Genomic DNA, 27414 nt, shown 5'->3' on the forward strand with positions numbered 1-27414 from the left:
GAAATACACTAAAAATTTACAGGCCATTTTCCATCTTCTTCCACCCTTAGGGAGGACTGTCCCAACTACAGTAAATTCACGAATACAAGCCGCACTGAGTATAAGCCGCATCTCTGGGTGTTGGTAAATATTTCGTTTTTTGTCCATAAATAAGCCGCACCTGAATATAAGCCGCTCTGTCGTTTGCAGCGAGGACCCGCGTGCAACAAAGTTGGCAAATAGTAACAGAACGGCGGCATGGCAGGGTTTACTGGCTCAGCTAAGGTTGTGCAGGCTCGGCCAGTTAGGGGCTGCTGACGGGGCCAGTTAGCCCAGCCCGGCGCTGCCGCTCGGCGGGGCCATTGGGGGCCAGCCCCCGCTGCCACTGGGTTCGGTCACCACGGCCTGGCACTGCCCTGTGGTGGCAGGCAGGGACGGAGCCCCCCCCGCTCCCGCAGTGGCGGGCGGGGACGGAGCCCCCCGCCGCCTCCCCGAGCTGCGGCAATGGCGGCCCGGGTCCTCCCCCCCTACTCCCTGGGCTGTGGTAGAGGAGGGAAGGAAAGACCTCTCCCTCCTCTCTCCCCGCCCCCCGTGCTGCCTGCAGGCAGCCAGGTTCCACCCGCGGTGCAACAGAGTAACAATTTGCAACAATCGTAAAATGCCGACTTTGCAGCAGCTCAGCTCTGCACCCTGGCTGGCACTTCTGAGGTTGTAAATGTCAGAAAATTATTCACATATTAGCCGCTCCTGAATATTGGCCGCATTTCCAGTTTAGGAGCAAAATCTTAGTCAAATTGGTGCAGCTTGTATTCGTGAAATTACTGTAATTTTTTTGCCAGCAGGTAAAAATACCAATAAAACACATCTCTTATCTTCAGTCTATGGAAGCTTAATGACAAGGGAAGGTAAGGAAGAAAAATTATGTAACCTGCTTTCTGTTTTGCTAGGGTGGCTAGTTTTACATCAATAATCTGCAAAGGTGCTATTTCATAGGACAGCAATTTTTAGCTGATGTCAGTGAAATGATGTAGGTGGTGCTAACTGTCTGCCCTTTGGCACAGGCGTCATACATCACGTGAATCAGGCTGTGTGATATCCACTTGTTTCAGCTTATGCCTGTGCATAGGTAGTCTTTCTATGTTGACACAGTTTTATAGAAAGAAGGGAGATTAGGGGGAAAAGCAAAAGATTTTGTATGGACTGGAAAAAGTAGATGTAAAAACGTAGGGCTGGTTCATCCCATGAGCACTGCATTATGCCTCAGGGACCAGGCTTGAATACTTCAGGGAATGCAAATGGCAAAAGCATGCAGGTATGTAGTTGCTGGTCCTTTGCCTTCCAATGCCCGACAGGCAGCATTCAAAAGATAGCGATAAGAAAGGATGGCATGTAAATTCTTGGCATAAATTTTGAGTGGAAACTATTTTCTCATTTTTTGTGACCCATCCATCCTTTTGCCACAGACTTAAGTATTGAACCTCAAGCATAAATCCAGTTCTTTTACTGGAGTCAGTGCAGTCAGTAGCTTGTCATCTGAAGTGCATGATAAACACCAATCATTGTAGCTGAGGTTATATTATTACCAGCTCCCTAAGGATTGACCAGTTGTTAAACAATGATTGAGCTCATTAAAGAAATGTATAAATGAGGAATTTTTGTGTAACCACCAGAAAAACAGACCTCTGTAGTGCAGTCTGATGAGTGGCCAAAGAGTGCATGTGCCCCTGTGCCCACCTGGGCACCAGCTGGAGGGAGCAGTCGGCCACACTCACAGGACTGTCCACAGCTCAGTCTCTAGTGCACTGAACATTTTCTCTGCCAATCCCAACACATATCTAACTTTGGTGAGAATGATGAGTGATATAATAAAGAAAATCCCAGCAGTGAGTACTGGAAAGAGATGAACTGCCTTGAGGATTTTGATCATGACATTTAAATTCCAATCTGCAATTTACGCAATTCTATTTTGTTATATTCTGTTTATAAACTCTGTGTTGTAATCACAGACTGTTTGCCATGATGTTTTGAAATTATCTAAGTAATTTATCTTAGAATGCAATTGATTTGCCTGCTTATCTTGTTTGTCTATGTTGAACTTCAATTGATTTCAAAGGTTCATGTTAACCTACGGTCTCTGACTGGAACTGCCTATTTCATCACATGATCAGAAAGAGGTAAATTATTGTTCATAGGGTCAAGAAAAAACCCCAAACAACAAACCGAGCTCCTATTAAAGGACAATCTGTGGGTTTCTCCTTCTACATTGCGTTTCACACTGTAACAGAGTCTGTGTGTGTGAGAGACAGAAGAATGGAGAAGCCCAGGAAAGCATTTACTGATTTCGTAGATAAGGCAGTAGCAGCTGCCAACTTATTGCATCGAGATGAGCTGATGTTTTCTTACAAGGGAATTCCCTACCCTACCACTATTTGCAGTCCTGAAGCATTCAAAGCGTTGGAGTCCTTTGAAGCCAGAAGTGATGATGTAATTTTGGCAGGATACCCTAAATCCGGTGAATGTATTTTAATTTTTTTTTCATAAACAAGGTTCTGTAATAGCAAGTTGCAAGGTTTGTACTAAATATATGCAATATATATTGCATGATACATAATGATATATGATTCATAATATTTTATATTTTATATTACTGAATAATAGTATTGAGAATGTTCACAAAATCTTGTAAAACTGATTTCAATTTGAAAAAGCGCAACAAATTAATTATGAATATTTCATATGGGAAATTTTCCAAAAGACTGAGAAAAACAACATGATTTTCTTTTCTTTAGCATGTGAAGGTTTTTGTTATCTTTACCTTTCATAGTTATGAAATTAAATGTACGAATTGGAGAGAATCAAAATACAGTTTTATACACTAGAGATAACTTGATGTCTTGATATTACACGGTCTACTCTCACATTTATGTTTGTAAAGTTAGTTTAATGTTTTTACACTGAATGGAACTTTTGGTATCTTCAAATGTGGAATATTCTTTAGTTTATTTCACATAGATGTCAGGAAATAGTTATCAAAAATATTTTGTAGTCTTTGAAGAGATTACACTGTTCTTCAATTATTGGAAAATCAAGAGATCTTTGCTAGGGTTGAGAATTTACCCTGTGTATTTGGTCCTTCCTGAAAGCACTGGTCTACATGAAAGCCAACGGTTTGGATTAGATGTGCCTCATATACACTTTAATCTAGCTGCGCCTCTCTTCCAGCAATTGGTTCACACTGCCTTACAGAACATAGTCACAGCTGACAGGATTGTGAAGTTTTTGCTTTTGTATTGTATTTTCTTTTTGAAGAAATGTTATGCACTTGAATGCATTTGTTAAGATTGCCATGAGAATGATATAGGCGCCCAGTGTCTAGAAGGTAGGAAATGGTAAATTAGAGATGGGAGATCTATTCAGGCTCTTTGTTATCTTTTGAATAAAAAGATAATGAATGTGTATAGGAAATGTACTTTCATAGAGTTTTTTCCCATTGTTAAAGAAAATGAGTGCACAATTTTCAGATCTAGTTCTCCTCCTATGTTGAAGTACTGTGACCCATCTTTCTTCCTAAAATAATCCAGCACATCAGAAGACAACACTTAATACATTACATTTTAAAGCACAGGTTTACCACCTCAGTCTCCCTTATATTTGTCACCATAAAATTTATTACATTAATGCAAGTTTTCCTGGTTGAATCTTAGTGGTTCTTCTCCCTTGTTAGTTAGTTTACAGCATACAAGTTAAATTTATGGTGTACTGAACTTTAGAAGTTGGAGAAATATGTCCTTATGAGGAGCAAAGGTAGGATCCTGGGAGCTGATGGACCAGATACTCAGCTGTGCTTGTATCACATGAAAGGAGCCCAAGAAACTCACCTGGTAGTACTACCACCTCTTGACTTCCCTGGTAAATCCATTTCTGTTCATTCTAAAAGTTTTACAAGCAATTCTGTATTTTTCTGCTTTCAGGCACAAACTGGCTAAGTCAAATCTTAACTGACCTCATAGCCATATCTCAAAAGAAAACACTGGGTGAGGAAAGTGGGAATGCTGAAGAACCAGAAGAATTCCCCTATCTTGAAGTAGGAGATCCTGAGAAATATGAGGTGGGAAGAGGATATGTGTGGAAATTATCAACATTATGTGCTTCAAATACTGAATATATGATGTATGAACTAATCCATTGTTTGATAAGAACTTTACCACTTTATGTGGCATCTGGTCAGGATTAATCTCATCTGGACTGTCAAATACTGAGGGATAAATTAACACTTCAGTGGGAGTGAGAGGAGCACATATCCATAAAGATACATAAGAACTTCAGAAATTCAACATAGCATCTTTCATATCTAAGAAGAGCTTCACGAAGTGTCAAATAATGAAATACGAGCTTTTGTCCCTTTACTAGTTCTTCCTTCTCATCCCCTCTCTCAGTCCTTGAGATGCTCCAGCTTTCACATATAGCTAATCTGTACCCTACCCCTAGATCTGATCCCTTGTCTAACAGAACTAAGAGAATTATCACTGAAGAGAACTAACAACGTCTTTTCCCAATTGTTCATGGGCTTCTGAAGATTAGAGCTAGTCAGAGAAGCCCACTAATATCCCAGGGCAGCACTCATCAAAAAACCCAAAAATCCACTTCTATCAGCCAATAACTGTTGATAAGTTAATCAAGGCAATTTTTTAGCATAGGTTAATGAAAAGAATACTTGTATTAACTGAAATGTCCAATTTCTTCCCTCTAATTCTTAAAGCGAATGATCAAATTGCCTTCTCCAAGATTTATGGTTACTCATCTCCGTCCTGAAAATCTTCCCACGTCTATCTTCAAAAACAAAGTGAAGGTGAGTGCTGATTTTAATGTATTAAAAGCAAACAGTTCAACAGATTTGTCTTTTTTATTTTTTTTATTTTTATTTTTTAAGCCAATGTAGCATTTTTCTGCCAATTTCCAGAATCACTCTTAAATGTTTAGCCTGACCATTTCTACATGACTGTTTAAGTACTGCCATCCATCTCACTTAACCCCAGTTCACTCCTATTGGCACCTTTGCGACAGTTTTCACAAGAGAGTTGCAGGGCTTGAACAAATCCTCCAGGGGTAAAATGTATTTTGACATGATTTCCTGTGGGAGGAGTTTTATGGCATTGTTTCAAGTGAGAGCTTCAAGTGTCAAATTTCAGGGAGAATTTATATTTTAGTGAATTTTCCCTGCTATTTAAACACATGTATTGTGTAAAACATCCTTAGATTCTGCATAAATAATTTGGTTAATCAGTAAAACGTAATAACTATAGGCAACCATCTTTTCATGGTACCAAAGAAAAGTTAAATATAGCACCTTCTGAATTGGGAATAAAATTGGTACTTCTGCAAGCAGAACACAAGGTATTAGAAATCCCCAACTGCAGTTATAATATAGAAGAATATATTATATATTCTTTTTTTATGCTATAGTCTGCTATGTCTTTCCCTATAAAATAATTAATTTAATTTTTTTCTAGATATTGTTACTGATTCGTAATCCAAAAGATATAGCTACATCTTTTTACCATTTTTCCAATGGCCTGGCTACTCTTCCCTCCTATGAGACCTGGGATGACTTCTTCACAGATTTCATGTCAAAGAAAAGTACAGTATATTTTTTCTGTCTGCGTCAATCATGCAATGATTTGACTTTGTCTAAAAAGTCTTGCACTTTGGTAAATCAGCTTCACTGGGATTTTTTGGTTTACACCACAAGAGCAGAGATTAAAGACAGAGAATTAGAAATCGGAACTGAGGTTTACCATACTTGTCTTACTGCTTGAGGATAAATATTTGTCAAAACTGTACTTCCGTGGACTTCTTTAACTTGTACAAACTGGTATTTTTTCCTAGAAGAAGCACTTCCTCCTTATCTTGTGTCCTCTTCTCCCCCACTGTCCCATGCCCATCATCTTGTGTCCATAGAGATACACAATCACTTCCGTGCCAAATTGAATAAAAGGAATTATGTGGACTAAGTCTAGTGCATTAAAAGGTGGAGTAAGTCTAATGCATTAAAAAAGAGAAAAAGTAATAGTATTAGTTTAAAGCTATGAGTTTGGCATAGCACAGAGCCAGCCGAAGGGGGGGGTTCAATAAGGTTTTAGACAAGATTAAGGGAGTCTTACAAGATGGTCTGCAAGATGACAGCTTTTTGGTGGACTCACAACTGTCTTGAAATACTAATGAGTTTTATTTTTCTGACTTACAAATGATATCATATGCCTGAGCCTGGAGCAAAACCTATAATTCCCACAGAAGGGTGCAAACTCTGCCATGGACATGATTAATAAAGCACTTGGCTGAGACAACTTAATGAGTAAAACTTGTATAATATTAATTTAAGCTTCATTTTAGGATTCTTTTGTTTTATTTAGTCGCCTGGGGATGCTACTTTGAATACCTTTCTGAATGGAATAAATACGTTGACAAAGAAAATATTATGACAGTAACTTATGAAGAGCTAAAAGAGGTAAGGTTGCCAATAGTTACAAATACTTTACACTGCAAGGGACGTTTTTTCATGAACCAATTCACCATTATATGTATACAGGGTATCCAAAGTGTGTGAGATAGATTTTTGTTTTAAGGGAAGAAAAGGTGAAATTCAAACTTGAAAATCTTCTTAAATTTTGTTGTATCAAATGATTCTTGTGTTTTTTAATTTTTCTGTGATATAAACTCAAATAATTGTAAACCAAAATCTCCAGCAATTCTTTTGGGGAAGAGTTTTTATGTTTTCAGTAGTGTAAATTTTGCTCACCTTTAAATCATGTATAATATTTTGTAATCTACAGGAAGGCAGCTCTCATCTCCTCTAAAATAATTATGGAGAAGAGAAATGTTATGGACCACTCTAGTCCTAGTGAACTCTATGAATATCCTATGTATGCAGCCAGCAGAGAAATACAGGGAAGTGTAAACACCTCGGAAAGCAGCGTAATTTGTTTGGAAGTCACGTGTTACATTCCTCTTTCCAGAATCGTGCCCTGGGTGTGAAAAACATAGCTGCATTCTTCGGAATTCCTCTGACTGAGGAAGAGCTCCAGCTTGTGGTGGAGAGGAGCAGCTTCCAGTCTATGAAGAAAAACTCAGAGAAGACCCATGGGGCATTTGGCAACGTTCTCTTTCGCAAAGGTAGGAAGCTCCAGGTGGCTCCGAGGTACAAATGTCACACACTCAAGAACTTGGGTCATCCTTTGGTTCTTTTTCTTGCAGTCATATTGGCATTGCCAAATTAGTATCAAGCAGGTTACCACTGATTTGCTTGAGAACACTATTCAAGGAGAACTGGTGGGGAAGATACCCAGCAAGACTCTCACAGCAGAACCACTTTTACAAGCTTGCAGATGGCTGGCAGGAAGGAGAAGATGATCTTTCTGAATTCCTCTCCACCTCTGTGCCTGGATCACCAATTGCCCAGCCATTAGAGGCTTATCTGAGCAGGCAGCACGGGGCCAAATTCAACCTGAGTGGTGTGACCACACTTTTTAGGAGAGTATATGAATCTTCTGAAATGGTCACTGCCAAATGCCTGTTCACTCCTACACTTTAGAACTAAGCCAAGCAAGCAAGAATGCAGGTACACACAAGAGAGGAAACAAAAGGGAGCAACTTTTGCAGTGTAGTGTAGGGGACATGGAGATGAGAAGGGCAACATGGTTGTCAGAATCTATTTCTGCAATTTACATTAAAGTAGTAACTGGATAATAACTCAAACTGCTAAAGGAGCAGAAACCAAACTCTGCCTCCTGGCAGATAATTCTTCAATTCTTCATAATCTTCCACTTTGCCAGTCATAACCAACCAGAGGAGAGAGATGTAGGGAAACAGGACTTTAGGCTGCCTTTTTGAGCACAGTCACCTAAAGAGGAGTATGTTCTTTTGCATTATAGCAAAAGATTATTCACCTATATGTAACTCCACTGATTTAGTGAAATTATATTGGTGTAGAAAAATGTTTCATCTGGAAAATGGATCAACACTATTTAGCGTACAGTGCAATAAAATGGACAGATCTATAGAATAAAAAATAAAATTTCTTGGTTTTCAAGAGTTTCTTTGCTTCTTTGAAGGTGCTGTAAGTGACTGGAAGAATCTCTTCAGTGAAGATCAGAATGAGAAAATGGACAAAATGTTTGAAGAATGTTTAGCAGGAACTAAACTTGGAAAAAAGTTGAAATATGACGTGTACTGCAAAGCCTGAAGAGTAATGAAATGTGGTTAGAACAAGAACTTTGCAAGGCACACTCAGATCATCTGGATGCTATACACTGGAAAACTAGATCAAATGACCCAAGCACTTTAGAATTACTGTAAGAATCATTACAACAGCCTTTACAATGACAGTGATGACTAACGGGTTTTGGCTTTATGGTGAGTCTTTGGCTACATCCATTTGCTGAAGATGTCAACTAATCATATTTACAAAAACTTGACAGCCCTGTTCCAGCTGTGATCTGAAATGAAATGCCCCTTTCTTTCTAGCCAGATTCTATCTTTCTAGACTATTCATAATTATTTAGTATGTGTATTATCTTTTTCCTCAAAAATGTTTCAAATTAGGCAACATCTTCACAGAAAATATAACCAGCAAAAATAGGGATATAACAGAAGTCTAATGACAAAGGAGATCTTCCATGAATTCAGGAAAAACTGAATCAAAGCAAGAGGAAGGAGAAAGAAGGAGAATACAGATCAGCATTCTTAAGGCTTGTCTGAATGTGAAATATCAAGCTGGATTTCAGATTATGGGCTGATGTCAACAGGCCAGATTCCCTCAGAGGCACTGCTTTCTATAGGATCACAGAGCAGCCCCGATTGGAAGAGACCTTGAAAAGTCATCTAGTCCTTTCATGACAAAGTGAGCCTAGGTGAGATTCTATCTAGATATCATATCTTGAAAACCTCCAGTGATGAGGATTCTACTGTGTTCCTGGAGGCATTTTCCCAGCCAATCATTGTTCATGCTGTAAAGAATTTACTTCATGTGTCAAGATTAAACCTCTCCTGTTGCAACTTGAATCCACTGTTTTCTTCTCCGTGTGGTGTCCCATGAATAGGGAGCCTTTATCCTATTTTTAGCTGCCCTTTAAGTACTGGAAACTGTGATGAGGTTGTCCCTGAACCTCCTCAACTTTGTGTTTCTCCCTTGGAACCCTCTGGTTTGTCTGTGTCTTTCTTGAAAATGCTTCTCTTGAGAAAGTGGGATTGTAAAGAGTGATGGTGCAAGACATTGCTCTACCCAGCTCTCTTGTACTGCCATTGGCATTTGCCTCTCTAGACACAGTATTTCAGACTTGTCCAGGGACCTGTTCTGGAAAAAGAAAGGCAAAACAAGGCTCTGTAAGAATAGTTGGATTAGAAACAGGAGAAACCCCACACAATTTATAGATCCATCACCTAAACAGGTAAGAGGGAAAAAAAATAAAAAAGATAAAAGATACAGTTGGAAAGAATAAAATATTTGAAGACTTTTTGTTTCATTTTTCTGAAGCTGGTTGGTTCTGCCTGGACAAAAGTAGACATGCAGAGTTTTGTTAAGAAATAGGAATGCTAGAAGTAGTTCTTACAATATTAAGAAAAAATGAACGGATTCAAAAGCAGAGCAGCAGAAAGTCCTGTGGCAAGCGATTCTTGAATAATTCAAGTTATCTGTAAGCAGCCAGAAAGGTACCAGATTCTTGGAGGAGAACATACATAATAGCAGTGTCTAAAAACTTGAGAAGAAAGAATCAAAGTAGAACAGCCACCTTGACACATAGAAATGTAGTAGCAAAAATAACAAAGCAACCACCATGGAACATTTTGAAGATAATGGAATAGCAAATCTAGGTAATGTTAAAAAAGTTTTTGATCTTCCTTAAGATAACTTACTGTGCTTTTGCTTCATTAGAGATACTATGTGGGCCCTTGCATTCAGTGGGGTAAGGAGGTGGAAGAAAGGGGGCAAGATGCCAAGTCAAAAAATTAATGTAGGCAAGGAAACCAGGAAACCAGGATGGGTAACATTTTGAGAGAGTGAAAAGTAAGTGGAGATGAAGCCAGTAAGTGTGACAATCAATTCAGAAAAACTTGTGAATATTTTTTTGAACATACAACATAATTGACTGACACGATAGCACTGGCTCTCAAAATTTATTACTTCAAGGTTCTTACCACTTGTAAAAAAAAAAAAGAAAAAAGTGTCATTCTTTTTGGTCTATTTTGTTGCCCATGATGCCTAAAAGGATAGATTTCTGCTGAAAAGAATATTTACAGTAAATTCACGAATACAAGTCACACGGAGTATAAGCCGCATATCCGGTGTGTTGGCAACATTGATGTCTTTGTCAATAGATAAGCCGCACCCGGAATATTAACCGCACTTTAGTTCTCAGCGAACTCTCACAAAGTCGTCATTTAGTAACACAATCGCGGGATCGCCGGGGCTTACTGGCTTACTGCCGACCTCAGAAACATTGTTTCCAAGTGAAAAAAGACACACCCTTTATTTACAAGCCGAAAAAGACAGGAACAATAGTGTGGTCATTTTGCGAGCATTCCCAATGGATCCGCGTTGCCTTTAAACAGCCGCTCAGCCGCGCGGGCAGGCAGCTGAGCTCCGAGCGGAGCCACATCTCCGTGCTGGCACAGGAGCGGCCGTTGTAGCCCTCCCAGCCCGCGGGGGGAGCGGCCGTTGTAGCCCTCTCCCTGCGAGCCAAGTGGCCGTTCTACCCCTCTCCCTGCGGGGAGAGAGGCTCCCCCAGCCCTCTCCCTGCGAGCCCAGCCAGCCCCGTAGCTGTACAAGACTGAAAACACTTTAAAAAGTACAGAGAAATATCACACACTTTTATCGAACTGCCGAGGTAACTCACCCCGATAACAACCCCTGCCCCTCAGTAACACCGCCATCCACAGGCAGGCAATAAGCTGTTCTCTGATTGGTTCATCGTCGGAACAACGGGCAACCATGGATTTCAGACTGTTTTGGCTCGGGACTGGACCAGCATGATACTAGGTAAGGGCAGATATCACATTTTTGTCCATAGATTAGCCGCACCGGAATATTGGCCGCATTTCCGGGTTTCCACCAAAATTTTAGTCTTCTTGCTGCGGCTTGTATTCGTGAAATTACTGTATATTGTATTTTTGTCTGCTTTAAAGAGAATTTGCAAATCAGAAAAATCATATTAACCCATCTTCCACCTCATGTCCTTTCTCAAATCCATTTCCAAAGCAAAGGTAGAGTGAGTCTTCTGTTAAGGTGCATCTTCTCTTTATGGTGTACTGCAAATGCTCCTGGATAACAGCATTTCCATCCAAGGCAGATTTTCCTGTGGCTAACCGAACAACTTAGAGTTTTCCCTGAGGAACTGTTCCACATTCATTGATCTGCATACCCCAAGACACTTCACTTGCTGGACAAACAGTGCTGGGCTTGGGACTTGATTGCTGGCATATTCAGGATTCCTGGTTTTCCTGAGCCTTTCTAGAGAGACAGAGCTGCTCTGACCCCCCACATCTGCAGCTCCTGAGAAGACTGATATATGGATGTCACAGCACTGAAGACCCTGCTCATGAGCAGAGAGCAGTCTAAGGGTTAAAGAACCTGGAGGCACCTGTGTCCTCAGTGGCTTTGGTGACAGGTTGCTAAATTTCATGCTGAGGTATTATAGTGATCTGACTCATTCAGGATTCAGGAAGCTGGCTCCAAAGAAAATTTCTCAGGCAGCTGGTCTGAGAAAAAAAATTTGAATTTCTTCTTTATTACTGGAAAATAGGAGAAAATGTTCCTTTGCAATTCAGAGTTAACACATGGACAAAAAGCTGAAAACAATAACTAAAAAAACTTACAGAAAGCATAATAATATATGAACAGCGTCTTAAACTTTTAAGAGTAAGATAGCACTCATAGAGAAAATATTTCCAATAAAATTGTCTATTTTGTTAGTTCTGCATTTTGGGAGACAAGAAAAATAATTTTAAGTTATTCTTTGTAGGTAATTTTAAGCAGTCTTCCAAGTCTTACAGTTACGATTTTGATTTGATACTTTCTCATGTGTAATTAATCTTGTGTATAGGTTACTGACTGTCTAACATCCATTTATGAAGAAAGAGACAAGGATGTGACACAAGAGTTTGATATATAGCTAGCGAACAAGACCCATACTGTATTGAAGGGATGAATGAGAGTGAAAGGCCCCTTCACAGGGTAATTCACCTTCCTGTATTACTTGTCTCTGTTGGGATGACCAGAGAAGATACCCATTTCACCATCTCAGCACTCCTTATCTTCTAAAAATGTATCACCCAGAATACAAATAACAACCTCAAAAGGAACAATTTCACCCAAAGATTAAATTATGGACATGAGGAGAGAGAAATTAAACTTAAGTAGTACCAGCAGAATTTGATTTGAACCTAAGTATTGAAACTTCACATGCAAGTGACCCTTCTGTAGCATTTGATGACATAAAATATTCAGATAGGAGTATTTAATCATGAGAAGTCTGGTTTAGGTGATACCTGTCCTTAGTTCTGGACATTGCCTTACAGAGACTGGATGTGGGACAGAGCCATTGCTTGTAAGGAACCTATATCCAGGATGTGGAGTCCTTAGCAAGCCAGGTTGAGATCCACTCTTCAGGTGTCCCCTGCATACACGCTCCTTGTCCAGTTGGCAAATTGCACTGCATTAGTCACCAGTTATAAATATTTCAGGAACTATCTTTTACAGGTCTTTCTTTGGTTTAATTTAGCATTTTTAATCCTATTAGTTATTGCCTTAATAGTTCCTGTTCCTACTATCTTTTGCAGCAAAGGCCATATGTTGCTACTGTCAGTCCCCATGGAGTTCTGTAATGTCCAAAAGGGTTAACAGAGTTAATGAGTGACTTGCACCTTGATCCCTGAGTGAACACCCTGTCCTATTTACTCACGTGTTGCATAGAACTTTCCTGCATTGTGCAGAGACAGGATCTCTTTGGGAAGATTTACACAGGAATACAAACATGACCAGAAACAGTGAAAGAATCATTGAAATAGTGAACAAAACTTTTCTGGAGGGTGAAAAGATGGCCCCAGAAGACATGATGTTTTCCTACAGAGGTATTTCATACCCATCTACAATTACCAGCCCAGAGACTTTGGAAGCTCTGAAATCCTTTGAAGCCAGGAGTGATGATGTGATTCTAGTAGGTTATCCTAAAACAGGTAAGTGTTTTCTTGATCAGTAGTCAAGTACAGAGTGCTACAATCCAGAAGTTGATTATTAATGCCACCACTTAACAGACTAGTAATTCCTGAGAAAAGCTTATGATGACATCAGACTTCAAAGAATCACAAATTTAATTTGTAAGGCATATCTGGAGCAGAAATAATACAACCTTTTGCCCAAAGCAGGGGAAAGACCTAATGTCAAAAGTTAGATTTGGTTGCTCAAGGCCTTGTCCAGAAGGGTTTTGAAACTTTTGAGGACGGAGTTTCACCACCCACTGAAATCTTTTGCAGTGTTTTCCTACAATAGCAGTTTATTGGATGTTGGGTTTTTCTTTGTTTGTTTTTACATCAATGCAGTCAGACATCCCCTTTTTGTGAGAGAGTCTCCACCTCCATTATTACCTCCAGTAGTGAAAGACTGCAGTGAGAGCCTCCCATGCCTTTTTGCTTCTATCTCTAGTCCAAGCAAACCAAGCCTTTCTATGCCTTTCATTTGCTCCAGCTCCCAGCAGTTTCATGGAAATTCAACAAGACTTTCTCCAGATTCTCAAAATCATTTGTGCTTCAGTCTAGGAACTGCACAGAGTATTCAAATGGCGAACACATCAGTGCCAGCTAAAGCAGGATAATCACATCCCTTGATATTTTGACCAAACTTGCAAATAGACGAAAGTATGCTGTTACCTTACTCTCTGCAAGAGCAATAGAGGGAATATACCCTGCTAATGAGAGCAGAACTGCTGTTTCCGTATTTTTACTGCATTGCAGGTGATTCTTTTGTATCTAAATGGAGGCAAAGACATGAATGCCACAAGGATTTTTTACATATTTTCTCTCTCTTCCACTGTGGACATTTCAGACTCTTTAATCTTTTTTCCTGTTTACATTACAGAAATATCTTAATATGTAATTTACAGAAAAAGAGGAAGTTGATCACATCATCTTTGTGTGCAGCCTCTAGACCAGTACAAAAGCAGAAATGGTTTATATGTGTAAAGATCCACCTAAACATTGCAGGAGGTGTTAGTTGAAAACTGAGATTTTGCTCTCCGAACCCAGTCCCTCATCCACCAGTTCTCCCAGGTTGCAGAGGCCAAGACAACAAAGTCTGGTGCAAAGATGGCATCAGGAGCATGATGGTCTGGTGGTTTGGTTGATGACCCTTCTGCTGCCAGTTACAGAAGCCTGGCTGGGAATTGTTAATGAGGTCAAACTGTGTCAATAATGAAGAGACCATAAACTGAAGATGGCTGGGAAGAGGGAACCGAGTGTTCCCAATGACAGTCCTGTGGAAGGAAAGCAGAAACAGTCAGGAGATGACTCAGTTGGCCCAGTGCTGGGAGCTCTTTAGTAATTTCCACAGGGAGTAGTGTGACATAACAAAAAGTTCCAGAGCTGAAAAGAGCATCAGAGGTCTGCTTCTACCAAGGGACTTCATGTGATTCTGAAGCAAGCTGGGTAGCTCTTCACAGTATCTGCTTAACAGCTCCATCCCTGTTGACCTTAGTCCTTGATTATTAACCAGGGCCATGATTTAACCTCAGCTGGCAACTCACAGCTCAACTCAGTGGCCCCATAGGGCCACTCACTCTTTCACCCACAACAGGATGGGGGAGGGAAACAAAGTGAAAGGAGTCATAGGTTGAAATAAAGACAGTTCAATAGGTAAAGAAAGGACTATGTGTGCAAGCAAAGCAAAGCAAGGAATTAATTCTATCCTACCGGTAGTCAAATGTTCAGTCATCTCCAGGGCTCCATCACCCATGACAGTGACATGATAAGACAAGTGCCATAGCTCTCGGCATCTCTTTCCTTCTTCCCTCACATTTTATTGCTGAGCATGACTCCATATGGAATAGAATACTCTTTGGGTCAGCTGGGGTCAGCTGTCCCATCTATGTCCCCTTTCAACTTCTTGTGCACCTGCAACCTATTCTCTGGCAGGTCAGTGTGAGAATCAGAGAAGGCCTTGACACTGTGTAATTACTGCCTAGCAATAACTAAAACATCTCTGTGATCAACATTGTTTTCAGCACAAATTCAACACATAGCTACCCTACCAGCTACTATGGGGAAAATGAATTCCATTGCAGTGAAAACCAGCACATATACTTGTTGAAAGATTAAAGTACAACATTGAGCCAAGCTGGTTCACTTGAAATCAATGAGACAGGATACCATCAGCCAGGTTTAAATGAAAATGTGAAGCTGAATGGATATCTTACTGGTGTCTTTATCCTTTTAGGAACCAATTGGCTTGAACAAATGGTGAAGGAGTTGGCAGATGCCAAATATACAGAAGAGCAAATTAAAGAGAGAATAGATGCTGAAAAGAAGCTAGAGACATTTCAGCGTCTAGAAATGGGGGATCCTGGAGTATATGAGGTAAACCGGAACTGAAAATACTATCACTGCTCTTCCTATAGCTGAAAGACCATGACTGATCTCAGAGGTAATGGAGAACCTAAAGCCTTAGCAACAGCTATGGTCTGCACAAGTAGCATGTGCTGCTGCCTCTGGTGTCCCAATACAAGGACCTCAGATTGGAGATGGGGCTGAGAAGGCACAGGCTCCTCCTGCCATGGACCCAGTGAGTTTGATTAGCAAAACCTGTTCTTAGGCTTGTGTCATGTGAAATGGTGCTTGGTGGCAGAAGTTGGCAGAAGCCTACACCACCACTGCATCCCTGTGGGTTTTCCAAGGGATGAGATACTTCTCTGGTCTCACCTTTTCTTATAACCCACAATTATTGTATAGGCACAACTCACAGAATAAGCTATTTCTGTCTTATCACATTTCTTCTCATTTTCTTCAAAGAGGATGAAGCAGCTTCCTTCCAGAAGAATTATAGTAACCCATCTGAGAGCTGATTTGCTGCCTCCATCCATTTTCCAAAGCAAGGCTAAGGTGAGCATCACACTACACAAGCTTTCCATACAAAATTAGCTTTCCTCTTTGTGAGGTGTCTTTTCTGCATTTTCACCTGAGCTGGTCAATACACAATTCAAGGTTGAAGAGACAGCTCTGTGTGCCAAGGCTGTGAACAAACATCCTCTTCCAGCAGCAGCTTTGCTGACTACTGGTGGGCTTGCTGCTGAGTGTCTCTGTCCTTTCAGATCTCCTTTGGAAAGATGTTTTCAGATTGGTGGCAGAAAACTGAGCAAGGCAAGGAGTAATTCTGCCTAGTTTAACTTGCCTTCAAAACCAGGGTACCTGTGGAAAGCCCACCACAGGCTGCGGAGAGGAGCTAGAGTACATCTAGAGACTGTGGCTCTTTTGTACAGTAGATCATGAACTCATTTCTCTGTATTGGAACTAGGTCAGAACTGTCTTGAGGGAATGACTGAAAAGCTTCTTGTTTTCACCCTGAAGCTTACATTAACAACAAGTGATCTGCCAAAGCTCTGATTTCTTACTCAAGAAAAGGAATTAGACCAGAATTGCATGGTCTGTTGAGTTTTAGTGGACAAGTAAGCTTGCAGACAACACCAAGTTGGGCGGGAGTGTTGATTTGCTGGAGGGTGGGAGGCTCTGCAGAGGGATTTGAACAGATAATGGGCTGAGGCCAATTGTATGAGGTTAAATAAGGTATGTCCTGGCTCCTACACAATGGGGGTCACAACAGCCCCATGCAGCACTAAAGGCTGGGGGCAGAGTGGCTAGAAAGCTGCCCAGTGGAAAAGAACCTGGGGGTACTTGTTGACAGTGGTTGAACATGAGCCAGAAATGTGCTTGGGTGGACAACAAAGCCAGTGGCATCCTGGCCTGGATCAGTAGTAGTGTGGCCAGCAGAACCAGGGCAGTGATTTTTCCCCCGTACTGGGCACTGGTAAGTGACACACTTTGAGTACTGTGTTCAGTTTTAGAAACCTCACTGCAAAAAGGACACCGAAGTGCTGGAGTTAGTCCAGAGAAAGGCAATGGAACTGGTGAAGGGTTTGGAGGACAAGTCTTAGGAGAAGCAGCTGAGGGACCTAGAGTTGTTTAGCCTGGACAGGGAGGACCTTACCACTCTCTACAACCACCTGAAGAGAGGTTGTAGCTAGAGGGGCTTGGTCCCTTCTCACTTCTAATGAGTGACAGGACAAAAGGAAATATCCTCAAGTTGCACTGAGGGAGGTTTAGATCTGGATATGAGAAAAAATTTCTTCATAGAAAGGATTGCTGAGCATTAGAACTGGCTGCCAGGGAAGTGTTTGAGTCACTGTTCCTGGAGATATTTTAAAAATATGTAGATCTGGTACTTATGGACATGGTTCAGTGATGGACTTGGCAGTGCTTGGTTGGACTTGATGGCCTAAATGATTCTGTGATTCAATGACTGTCTGTGATGTGCCCAGAAGATGGCATTTTTGTCAGTCAGATTATGTTTTCTTCCTCTAGATCCTTGTGCTAGTTCGTAACCCCAAGGACACGGCTGTCTCCTATTACCACTTCAGCAACAACCTACCAGTTTCGCCATCCTTCGACTCCTGGGATGAGTTCTTTGCAGACTTCATGAATGGAAAACGTACTTTGCTCTCCATCCTCTGGCACTTCTCCTAACATGAGTGGCATACACAGGGCCCTGTGCACGGGAATTCTACTGTGACATACCTTACCAAGGCACTCCCAGAACAGGCAGACAGGCCCCTATTATGGCAGAAATGGAGTACCAGAGAATGAGAGTTTTGTCTCTCACTCAGAATGGAGAGATCACGAGAAAGCTTTAGCCTGACTTTTCCATTCCTGCAAGAGACCTTGTGGTTTACCATATCAAGTGGCCAGATATGAGCCATTCTGCACTGACCTCAGGAGACAGAACAGATGTGTTGAGTTGGTCACCCCTTCACCAATCTAAAGCCACACTTGGAAAGCTGTCTGGGCTGATTCCTCTGACTTGGTTAAGGGTCTGTATTGGAGAGTACTCTGGACAGTTATGCCTTTTCTTTATTTGCAGTGGCCTGGGGATCCTACTTTGACCACCTAGCAGAATGGAACAAACACATTGACAATGACAGGATCATGACAATAAGCTACGAGGAACTCAAAGAGGTGTGGCATTTCACCCAGCTCTTCCTTGATGAGTGTGCTGTGCAACCCTCCTGATATGTATGGGTGTGAGAAAGTAGAAACTCTAGGGGCAAGTCTGTCTTGCCCCTTAGAAGGATGTGCCTTTCTGAGTTACTCATTAATGTTTGGGGGAAACCCATGGAGGTTAGGAGGAGGATAGCCTTGCCTATTTGTGAAAGAAGTTTTATCTGGCAGAGACATAGATTTTGGGAAAGAAGAAAAGGCCTTGAAACTGAGGCCAGCATGTGTAGGTTTTCTGGCCTGAAGGGTTTTCTGTTAGAGAAATTCTCTTGGAATTCCTTGGTGGCACCCTGAGCTTCCCGCAGGGTGCTGGCTCCATACCACAGCCACAGTGTCAAATCTTTTGTTTTCACCTCTGTGCTATGTTCCTTTGGGCAGGACCCCATACTGGGGATGAAAAAGATTGCTTCCTTTTTTGGATTTTCCCTGTGTGAGGAAGATTTTTCCAGAATTGCCAAGAATACCACTTTCAAAGCTATGAAAGAGAAATCCAGTGAAACCCATGGAAAGTTTGGGGACGTCCTCTTCCGGAAAGGTAAGTCTCTGCAAATGGAGACTACCTCCCAAAGGAGAACTCCAGAAGGAGTTTTGAATATGTTACTTTACTTTGCTGTGAACTCATTGGACTGTCTGGGTGATTTCTCTCCTATGGTGCCACCTGTACAAAAGGTTTCTGCTGTTGACAGGATTTGGGGGCTGTTTGTGAGAATCTTATCACAGTGCCAGTCTTAACGTTCTCAGTCCTTGCTGCTGTGTTGCTGTCATTTTCTGCAGCAGCCCTGATTAGTTAGGGAAGTGAGCGGCAAAGGTGGGGGCCAGCACTGGTGAGGTTATGGTGACAGTAATGCATCAAATCTTCCTGGGCTCTGTGTAACTCTCTGTTACTGCTGTTGGGGTGCAGCTGTCTCCTGTCGCTCAGATGATGAGGCTGTACATGTCACTTCATGAAAGTCACCTTTTGGAGGAGGTGTGTTAATGGGACAAGAGTCTCCTGAACCTCAAGGGAATGCATTTCTCACAGCTCTGCTGGCCTCAAAGGCATCTTCTTGCTACCTACTCAGCAAGAGCTTTACATATCTCCTCTCAATGGACATGTCAGTGGCGGTCCCAGAGATGGTTTCTCACAGAGCTGGGGCCAGGGTCAGAGCTCTGGTAGCCTTCCTGCTCCTCAAGACCTCAAGAGTCATAGGTTTCTGAATACTGTGAGCATGGGCATTTAAAAATCCATTTCTTTCACGACTCCTTGGAGGAAGAGGGATTTAGATACTCTCCTCTCTACCACCTAGCACAAAAAAATTTGCCCCCTTCAGAAGAAGTAACTCATGAATGAGCTTTCCCTTGTGACAAAACTAGATTCCCTTTCTTCTCTGTAAAAGGTTCATGAAGTCACCTTGGAAATCTCCTTCTGGGGAAGGACAGCTTGCAGGCAGCTAACCAGCAATGCTCCCTGTTGTCTGGCTACAGCTTTTGCTTTTGATCTTTGATACCTTTCCTCTCCCAGACCTCTCAGGGCAATAATTATGATCCTTCCTCCCTTGTGTAGTCAATGACTCTGCCCCTCTGCTGCCTAAATACTGTTTTCTCTCAGGAGCATCTTCCTTCAGTTTTTGGTACTTGCACACAGGGGTTGTTGGAAACTGGAGAGATGTCTTCTCTAAAGCTCAGAATGAAGAAATGTACCGGAAATTTCAAGATTCCTTAGGAGGAACAAAGATTGCAGAAAAGATAAAATATGATGTGTACTGCAAGGCCTGAAAATAAGCAGATGAATAGCTCGACAGCAAGTCATGCTCCAAAAGTGATTCTCCAAAGGTTTATAGTCCTCATTTTTCCTTCCTATGAGCGAAGAGAGAAACTCCTCAGAGAACTATCCAGCACCTCCAAGAATTTGGTGGGTAATTCTTAGGTGTGTCCAGGGTCTAGAGCTTGTGCTCTGATTGATGTAACCAAATAAAATGTGTGTATACCACAAGTGAATGCCTGGCATCTTTCAGGAGGGACATGGTGCACAGACATCTTAGCACCAGACTGGTGGCATCCCTGTCTCTGCTTCTTGGCCTGAAATGATGAAGGAGGCCTCCAAGTCTTGTTGGAGAGACAGAGGGATCAACACAGGGCCTCTCCTCTGGCACAGAGTGGACTTGACATGGATATATGGTGTGGGTCTGAACCACCAAAAGTCTGTGTACAGGTAGAATATGTTAGTCTCGGTTTAGATCCATCATAGCTACCATGGTGTTGGCAGGTCAGAAAGGCTTTGACACTTTGGCAGACTTCACACATTGGTGTGACAAAGGGTGGACTCCTCAAATTCAAAGAGCCATGAACTCTTAAATAAGGAACAGCTATAGGCTTTCTGGAGTGTTTTGCTCCTGTTGGACTCTCTGGGAAGGTAAGTGGTAAGTAGGAAGAACCATGGCATTCAAATGGGAGGAATGAAGGAAAGAAGCCCCTTGATGACCATAAGCTAAACTAGCTAAACTATGAGAGTGGCATTTATTTGACAATAAATACATTTATGCTACATAGGTATGTTTTCCACACCCTCCTTGCTAGTGTCGATGTCCTTGCTACATCTGTTCAGAATGTGTTGCATGACCACTTGTCACAACCAGTCTCATGGAAAACCAGAAAAGCCAAAGAGGTGCCTGTCTGGTAAATGAAATTTGGTTCCTTGGAAGGGGGATTCCTCTGCCATATTTGTAGCTAGATTTACCAACAGGACTCTTACACTGAACTAAGATTAAATACTGAGCAATCAGTAATCACAAATGTAATTATCACAACTGGGAAATTGTTAAGTCCCTGTCAAAGTGCTGACTGTCCCTGCATAGCCCCTCGGGACTACCCCTACCTACCCATGGCCCAGGACTCCACATCAACCCCTGCTCCAGGCTCTCAGCCCCTGCTCCAGTCATGGCACAGCAGGGTCAACATTCAGCTCCTCACAGTCTGCCCTTGCCTGCTGGACCCATCCACAGACCCACATTCTAGCCAGTCCTCAGCCCATCACTTTCCCCAGGAGAGTGTCCAGTGCCTGGGATGGGGCTGCCCAAGTGCCCCCAGCTGGACAGTGGGATGTGCTCTGGCTGCCATGCCTGCATCCTCTGTCTGTGGGACAGGGATAACGGGGAATGATGCAGATTCAGCTCCAAAGGGCCACTCAAAGCCTGCTTCCCAGGTAGATTTCCTAAATGTATGTGCAAGAGCTGCACATGTAAAAAAGCTCTGCTTGGAGAGGTATGCTTGTTTGAACCTGATGATTCTGGGTTTCTAGTTTTCCACTGCCAGAAGATTAGGACTTTTTCTTATTCTGGGCCTCCATGGATGCAAAAGAGGCAAGTGACCATGATCTGTAATTTTTGAAATTAGCAACATTTTTACCAGTTACTTAGTATAGACTCCATACAATTTATTATATGGTGATATCAAAAGCTATCTAGACAGCAGAAACACTGTCATCTAAGTGTCTGCAAGGAATTGAACAAGGAGTTGAACAAGGGAACAAACCTGATCCTAAACAGAAAAGCAATCACTGAAATATTCAAAACGCTTATACTAAGATGAAGAGGTGACATCATAAGGTCTGTCGGTTTGTTTTTTTCTTCTGCAAAGATATTTTGCAGGCTAAGGGCCCTTAGCAGCCCAGAAACTTTGGAGACTTTGAAGTTCTTGTCAACCAGAAGTGATGATGTGATTCTCACCAGCTTTTCTAAAACGGCTGAGTCTTTCCCGTTTATGAAGTGTCCATTGCTGCAGTACAGAATTGTGTGGCTGCACATAACACAGCAGTAATGCCCATGACGGGTTAACAATCACTTCAGATTTCTGTCAAGGCACAGGGGCAGGGGTTGTTCCCTGGAAGGAGGCAGAGGGTGCTTCCATAGGCTTTCTTCATTGCAGGATGTAGGTAATTTCTTGGTGCTGGGTGGACCTGCCACCCAGACTCTTGGACCATTTTTCTCTCCCTTCCCATGCCTTTCAACATTTGGGTTTACTGATTACCTTCACGTTTTCTCCAAATCACTTAAAGAAACAATGGGCCACTTGAAAGAAAAGAAAAAAAAAATAGTTGAAATTTGATCTGCTTTACATCTCCTTAATGGTCCACTTCAATTTTTTTCTCAGACATAAAATGTATAAAATTGTCTTATGTAAATATCATAGGTAATTTAGTGATAATTTGATGTCTGAGTTGTATCATCTCAAATTTCCAACCAATCTTAAAAGAACTGTGTTAGAAAACGCTTTATGGGACTTATTTTAAATAAAATGCAGTCACGATTCAACTCAATTAATTAGACGATGTGGTGGTGAATTACAGGTAAGCTGAGAGGGATGCAACCAAACTTTCAGGTCTACAGAGGGAAAGGACTTTTGCCTTCCAAACAACATTTTTCACAGAAGGTACTGCAATATGACTTGGGGAGATGAGTTCAGACTCTTGATGATTAAAAGGCTGAAACTGGATTTGATTATTAGTTGACAAGGTAATGCTTGCACAGAAACTTTTCTGAAAACTAGTCAAAGCCTTGGATGGAACAGAAAGAATCTTAGTCTGTGAAGACTGTTGCTTTTGACTGATTCCATCAATGTTTTAAAAATATATTTCTTTACAAAAATTGATTATTTTAACAAATTTCCTTCTGACAAAGCTTGAATTCCAGGCTGCTTTGGATTTATTCCTAGAAATACAATCATCAGTCTTTGCTGATTTGTGAAATAGTATAGTTTCTTTTCTGATGTTACCCTACTTAAAGGATTTTCTTTTTTTGACCTCTTAGTCTATGTATGCTTATGGGTGTACAAGCTGGAAACCTTGTATATAATGAAAGTCCCTTCCTAAGGCATGCAGTTTTAAATACTTTTCTTTTGTTTTATTTAGTTTCATCTGTAGTTCATAGAACAATCTTTTCCTAGTAAAATGTTTACTTTGTATTCCCATCCAGTCCTTTAAAGAGAATGAAAAAATTATCTTTCAGAAGATAATTAAGTCTCATGTCTTCTCCTCTTTGCGCCTTTTTGAAGTAAGACTAAATCTTTTTTATTTTACCTGAAACGATATAGCATTTTCATACAGATTAGTTTTTAATTTCCCGTGAAAAATGTCTTTTCTGAGACTGTATGTAGGCTTTAAAGGAGTGATTATACATTTCTGAATATGAAGTGATAAAGCGCATTTCACAAAGCCTAAGGACACACATTCATTTTTTGTCTTGGCTCCATAGGCTACCTCACTCATCCCTGGCAAAGACAAATGTCCCTCCAATTTCTTCATGGAGCTGCTCCCTGGTCTCTTTCATACCAAGTAATCCAGACTAGGATATCTTTAAACTAAGTGTAAAGGATCTTCAGTTATCCAAAGCTTAGAGGTGATCCTAACTAGACCTTTTTTTTTTTACAGTGGACAGACCATAATCACTGGGAGAACTGTAAATTTCTAAAGACTACATTTACATTTAGTTAAACTAGGACAATCAATGTGTAAAATACTCAGTTTATTCTGATGAGAACATAAAAATATAGCAGACTTTTCTCTCACATTCTTTGTCTCAGTCCAGCAAGATTTTGTGGCATTTTGGGTTGCTGCAGGCTCGACTTAGGCTGAATATTCCTGCGAAATCTGAGCTCGTGACTGCCCCAAAGGCTAGGCTTACTTCCTTCTGCTGACTTCAGTTGTCTGCTCCTTTTTTTTGCCATGAGTTTTTTGTTTATTAGAGACCCCCAGCTTTCTGAAACAGCACAAAACACTTTTGGTGGCAGCAAGCTGTCAGATCGACCCAGCAGTCTTGCACAACCTCATCCTTGGTGTCTCTGGGTCAATAAGAAAGAATTTCTTTCTTCAAAGATTTGGCTCTGTCATTTTCTGCTTCTTGCAGGCATCTGCTAATATCTGCCCTAGCTGCAGGCTTCCTCCCCCCTGGGTCATGCCCTCCTGCTTCAGAAGGCTTTCCCAGCTCAGGGCTCTCCTTCACCCAAGGCAGGGCAGGCACAGTAAGGCAAAGGGGCAATCCCCGGGCTGGCCACTGAAAGGGAACAGGGTAGACACAGCACTCTGTGCATGCACTGATATACAGCATTCCTCTTCCCCAAACCCAGACAGGGGCATGGATATGCTGGAAGTCACAGTCTTTTCAGCTACAAGGTGGAAATTTGACTTCTTTCTGTAAGGAGAACTTTGGACCTCAGTTCAGTGGTGATCAATTCAGGTTCATTGCATTCCCTCTGGTTGTTTTACCAAGAAAGTCATTGCTTGTTTGAAAAAATACAGAATTTATATATTTTCTGTCCAGAAACAGCTTACTAAGAAAGGTGTGCATTCATTATATTTTTAAAATAATTTTGAAAATATTTTGAAACAATATTTTCTGAGCATTTAACATCTTTTTCTCAGCCACTCCCTGGCATACTTATGGATTTTTTCATATTAGATCTAGTATATCAAAGATAAAGCCATTTAGTTCAACTCCAGGATAAATACTTCACATCTTTATGAATGGGAAAGGTACTTCCCATTCTCTAGAAAGACATTCTGATTATCACCGTGTACACATAAAAATGGTTGTAGCCAAAGTGAGCCCATCTTTTTGGCAATGAACAGAAAATCAGAATTTGAACTTGTGTTTGGCAGAAACTGCGTTTTCTGACACTATGTTATTTAGGTCTTTCCACCAGAAAAGTACTCAAAAACCTTAGTCCTGAATTCCCCCACTCTAGAAATAATTGTGATGTATTATTTTTAAGGTTGCAAAGACACAGATGTGGTTCTGCATTGAACCTTTTCTAGCAAGGGACTGAGCCAGTGTTTAACGACAGGGGTTGGTTTTGGGCATTTGGCTTTTCTCCAGCTAATGCACGTTGGCTGCCGCAGCTGGAATGTGATGATGGGAAATGTGGAGAGAGGCCATTGTACCCTCTTCAGTGATTCCTGTGTACTTTCCTACCTACTCCCAACTTTCTGAGGCTGATAAGAAGCAGATCTGGGCTGCTTGACCAGTGTTCATTTATAAGAGAACTTCTCTGTCTGGAATCCTAAGGAAAAGGGAGGAATGGACTGAAACATCAGAACAGGTCGGATATAGTCCTCAGACTTCTTGTTGGGCAGTGTTTTCTAGGCCTTATTTTTTTGAAGACATGTAATTGTTTACAAAGCGTACAAAGCACAACGTCAGAGCAATCAGACTGCTGTTATTGCCTGAAGATTTGCTTATATTAATAGAAACAAAACCAAAAAGAAATGCTTGTGTATGATTCAGTAAGAGCTTGTTAAAGTCCTGGGATCAAAAGAAAAATTTTCACCAAGACTGTATGCATCAGTAGGGACACTTTCATTCATTCTCTTTGCTTGCAAAAAAAAATCAATTACCTCTTTTTGAGGCTTTGTTATTGCTATTTGTAAATATTTCAAAGACATGTTGAGTATTACAAACTGCATTAAATGGAGCAGTAAAATTTTTGAGTGATAATTTTTCTGAGGGGAGAAGGGTATAATATAACAGTGAGAAATGAAAAAACTCATGTTCAAAAATACAGAGATCAAAGGTTCAAGAGGACATATATTTAGAGACATATATGATTTTAGTTATAGCACAGATATGCATGCTAAAATATTTGAAGAATTCATTCAGAAGGTTCTTCCAGGACAGAAACATAATAAAGCACCTCTGAGTATCCTCCTGTTAATATAGAAAATCTTTCCTTTTTCTTATTCCTCCATAGACAGTTTAGTGTAAAGAAAATTATATGCAGCCCAGAAACTGGGAACAAGTCAGAATTCAATCCGTTTTTTATCTCAGCTAGTTCTGGATATTATGCTTCCATTGCTCTTCTGTTTCTTAACCATTGCTTCGTAGTCCAGGTCCCACAGCTGAATATAATCTAAAGTTATGAAAGGAAGGTAGTGGTGAAGAAGAAACCCTTTCCTTTCTACATAACACATCTATGCTTTCACTGCTGCTGAATACTCTTTTTCTTTTTAACACTGGCATGGGAATTGACTTGCCTGTGCGGTTGAGTAAAATGGGGATTTCAGTGATGAGTATCTAAAGCCAATATCTAATAAACTATGAGGAATCAAAAGAGGTGGGGTTAACGCCATTTAAAATAAAGCATATTTTAAATTTAGTCAGCGTATTACTGAAATCATGTACTGCAGTCATAATAACCTATTAAGATCAATTAAATGATGTTTCAAAACAGAAATGGTCAGGAAATTGCTGTTCCTGCAAGTGACATTTAAATAATGCATATTTGTTCAATACAGTTATTGACTGTTATTGAAACCTGAAATATTAAAACACATTTTTTGAAAGAAAAAATATGAAGAAAATTTTGCATGAAATTTCTATTAGTCAAAAAGGCTTTTTTCTTGGAAAATATTTTGGCAGAAGCTCTTTTAATATATATTGAAATGCTTTAGAAACACTCAAAATTGGGTTTGGATATCACGTAAATATAGTTAAATCCTTTGACAAAGGAAAATATTCCCAACTTCAAGCAAAGAACATACTAAAGAAGATGGGCTTCAAAAATAAAAGCACTTTCTATTGCAGTGTCCAGTGTTCTCCATAATGATTCTTGGCACACAAAGTATGCACATCTACACATCCCCAGTCTGTTGACAGAATCAGAACAAGTCTTAGACATCCACTTTCTTCCTAAATTGTCTGGAATATATTGGCCATGTATGAATTGACAGTGACCTAATTTGCAAAATTACAGAGCATTTATTTTCTACCTATTTGACAGGTATCAGTAGATGGTGACACCCCAAAATAGCTTTTAAAATCAGACCAGGTGATGCACCTTATGTAAAGGTAGATAAGGCATTTTAGAAAGAACTTTTGCCCAATGTGGCATTATTTTTAAAAAATATCCAACATATTGTCGTGGATTTTAAACTACAAGACTGAACTTAAGTGACTTAACTATAAAATATGGATCCTATAGATGAAATTGAAAACTTCAGTGCGATAACATGAAATAGTATGCATTTAGCAAAAGTTTTTAACTACTGCATGCATGTGTTCTCTCTTATTGGTCTTATTACAGATTAAAAATGTCTCCTTAGAGTCTTCTTCAAAAAGTTTGAAATACATGGGCATGTTGGAGATGCCACCCCACCATCAG

At 40.7% G+C, this 27414-nt stretch overlaps 2 protein-coding genes across 2 annotated transcripts; both read left to right on the forward strand.

Moving 5' to 3' along the window:
* Window positions 1-2289: 2289 nt before the first annotated feature.
* LOC116994464 (sulfotransferase 6B1-like) lies at window positions 2290-8218 on the forward strand. Its single transcript, XM_033056176.1, has 7 exons — window positions 2290-2491; window positions 3951-4087; window positions 4739-4828; window positions 5490-5616; window positions 6390-6484; window positions 6993-7149; window positions 8088-8218. The coding sequence occupies exons 1-7, from the start codon at window positions 2290-2292 to the stop codon at window positions 8216-8218; spliced, it is 939 nt and encodes a 312-aa protein (XP_032912067.1).
* A 4786-nt stretch (window positions 8219-13004) lies between these two features.
* Window positions 13005-20040, forward strand: LOC116994516 (sulfotransferase 6B1-like). The gene is made up of 7 exons (XM_033056285.1): window positions 13005-13206; window positions 15458-15597; window positions 16030-16119; window positions 17596-17722; window positions 18152-18246; window positions 18664-18820; window positions 19910-20040. The coding sequence occupies exons 1-7, from the start codon at window positions 13005-13007 to the stop codon at window positions 20038-20040; spliced, it is 942 nt and encodes a 313-aa protein (XP_032912176.1).
* The last annotated feature ends 7374 nt before the right edge of the window (window positions 20041-27414 follow it).

The sequence above is a fragment of the Catharus ustulatus genome, chromosome 3, assembly GCF_009819885.2.
Source record: "Catharus ustulatus isolate bCatUst1 chromosome 3, bCatUst1.pri.v2, whole genome shotgun sequence".
Classification (NCBI taxonomy): Eukaryota; Metazoa; Chordata; class Aves; order Passeriformes; family Turdidae; genus Catharus; species Catharus ustulatus.

Excerpts from the sequence above, each read along its gene's own strand:
- LOC116994464 (XM_033056176.1), top strand. The coding sequence starts at position 2,290 with ATGGAGAAGCCCAGGAAAGCATTTACTGATTTCGTAGATAAGGCAGTA. Across the intron at positions 2,492-3,950 it reads GGCAGGATACCCTAAATCCG|GCACAAACTGGCTAAGTCAA; the intron begins GTGAATGTATTT and ends TTCTGCTTTCAG. Across the intron at positions 4,088-4,738 it reads GAGATCCTGAGAAATATGAG|CGAATGATCAAATTGCCTTC; the intron begins GTGGGAAGAGGA and ends TAATTCTTAAAG.
- LOC116994516 (XM_033056285.1), top strand. The coding sequence starts at position 13,005 with ATGACCAGAAACAGTGAAAGAATCATTGAAATAGTGAACAAAACTTTT. Across the intron at positions 15,598-16,029 it reads GGGATCCTGGAGTATATGAG|AGGATGAAGCAGCTTCCTTC; the intron begins GTAAACCGGAAC and ends TTTTCTTCAAAG. Across the intron at positions 18,247-18,663 it reads GCTACGAGGAACTCAAAGAG|GACCCCATACTGGGGATGAA; the intron begins GTGTGGCATTTC and ends TCCTTTGGGCAG.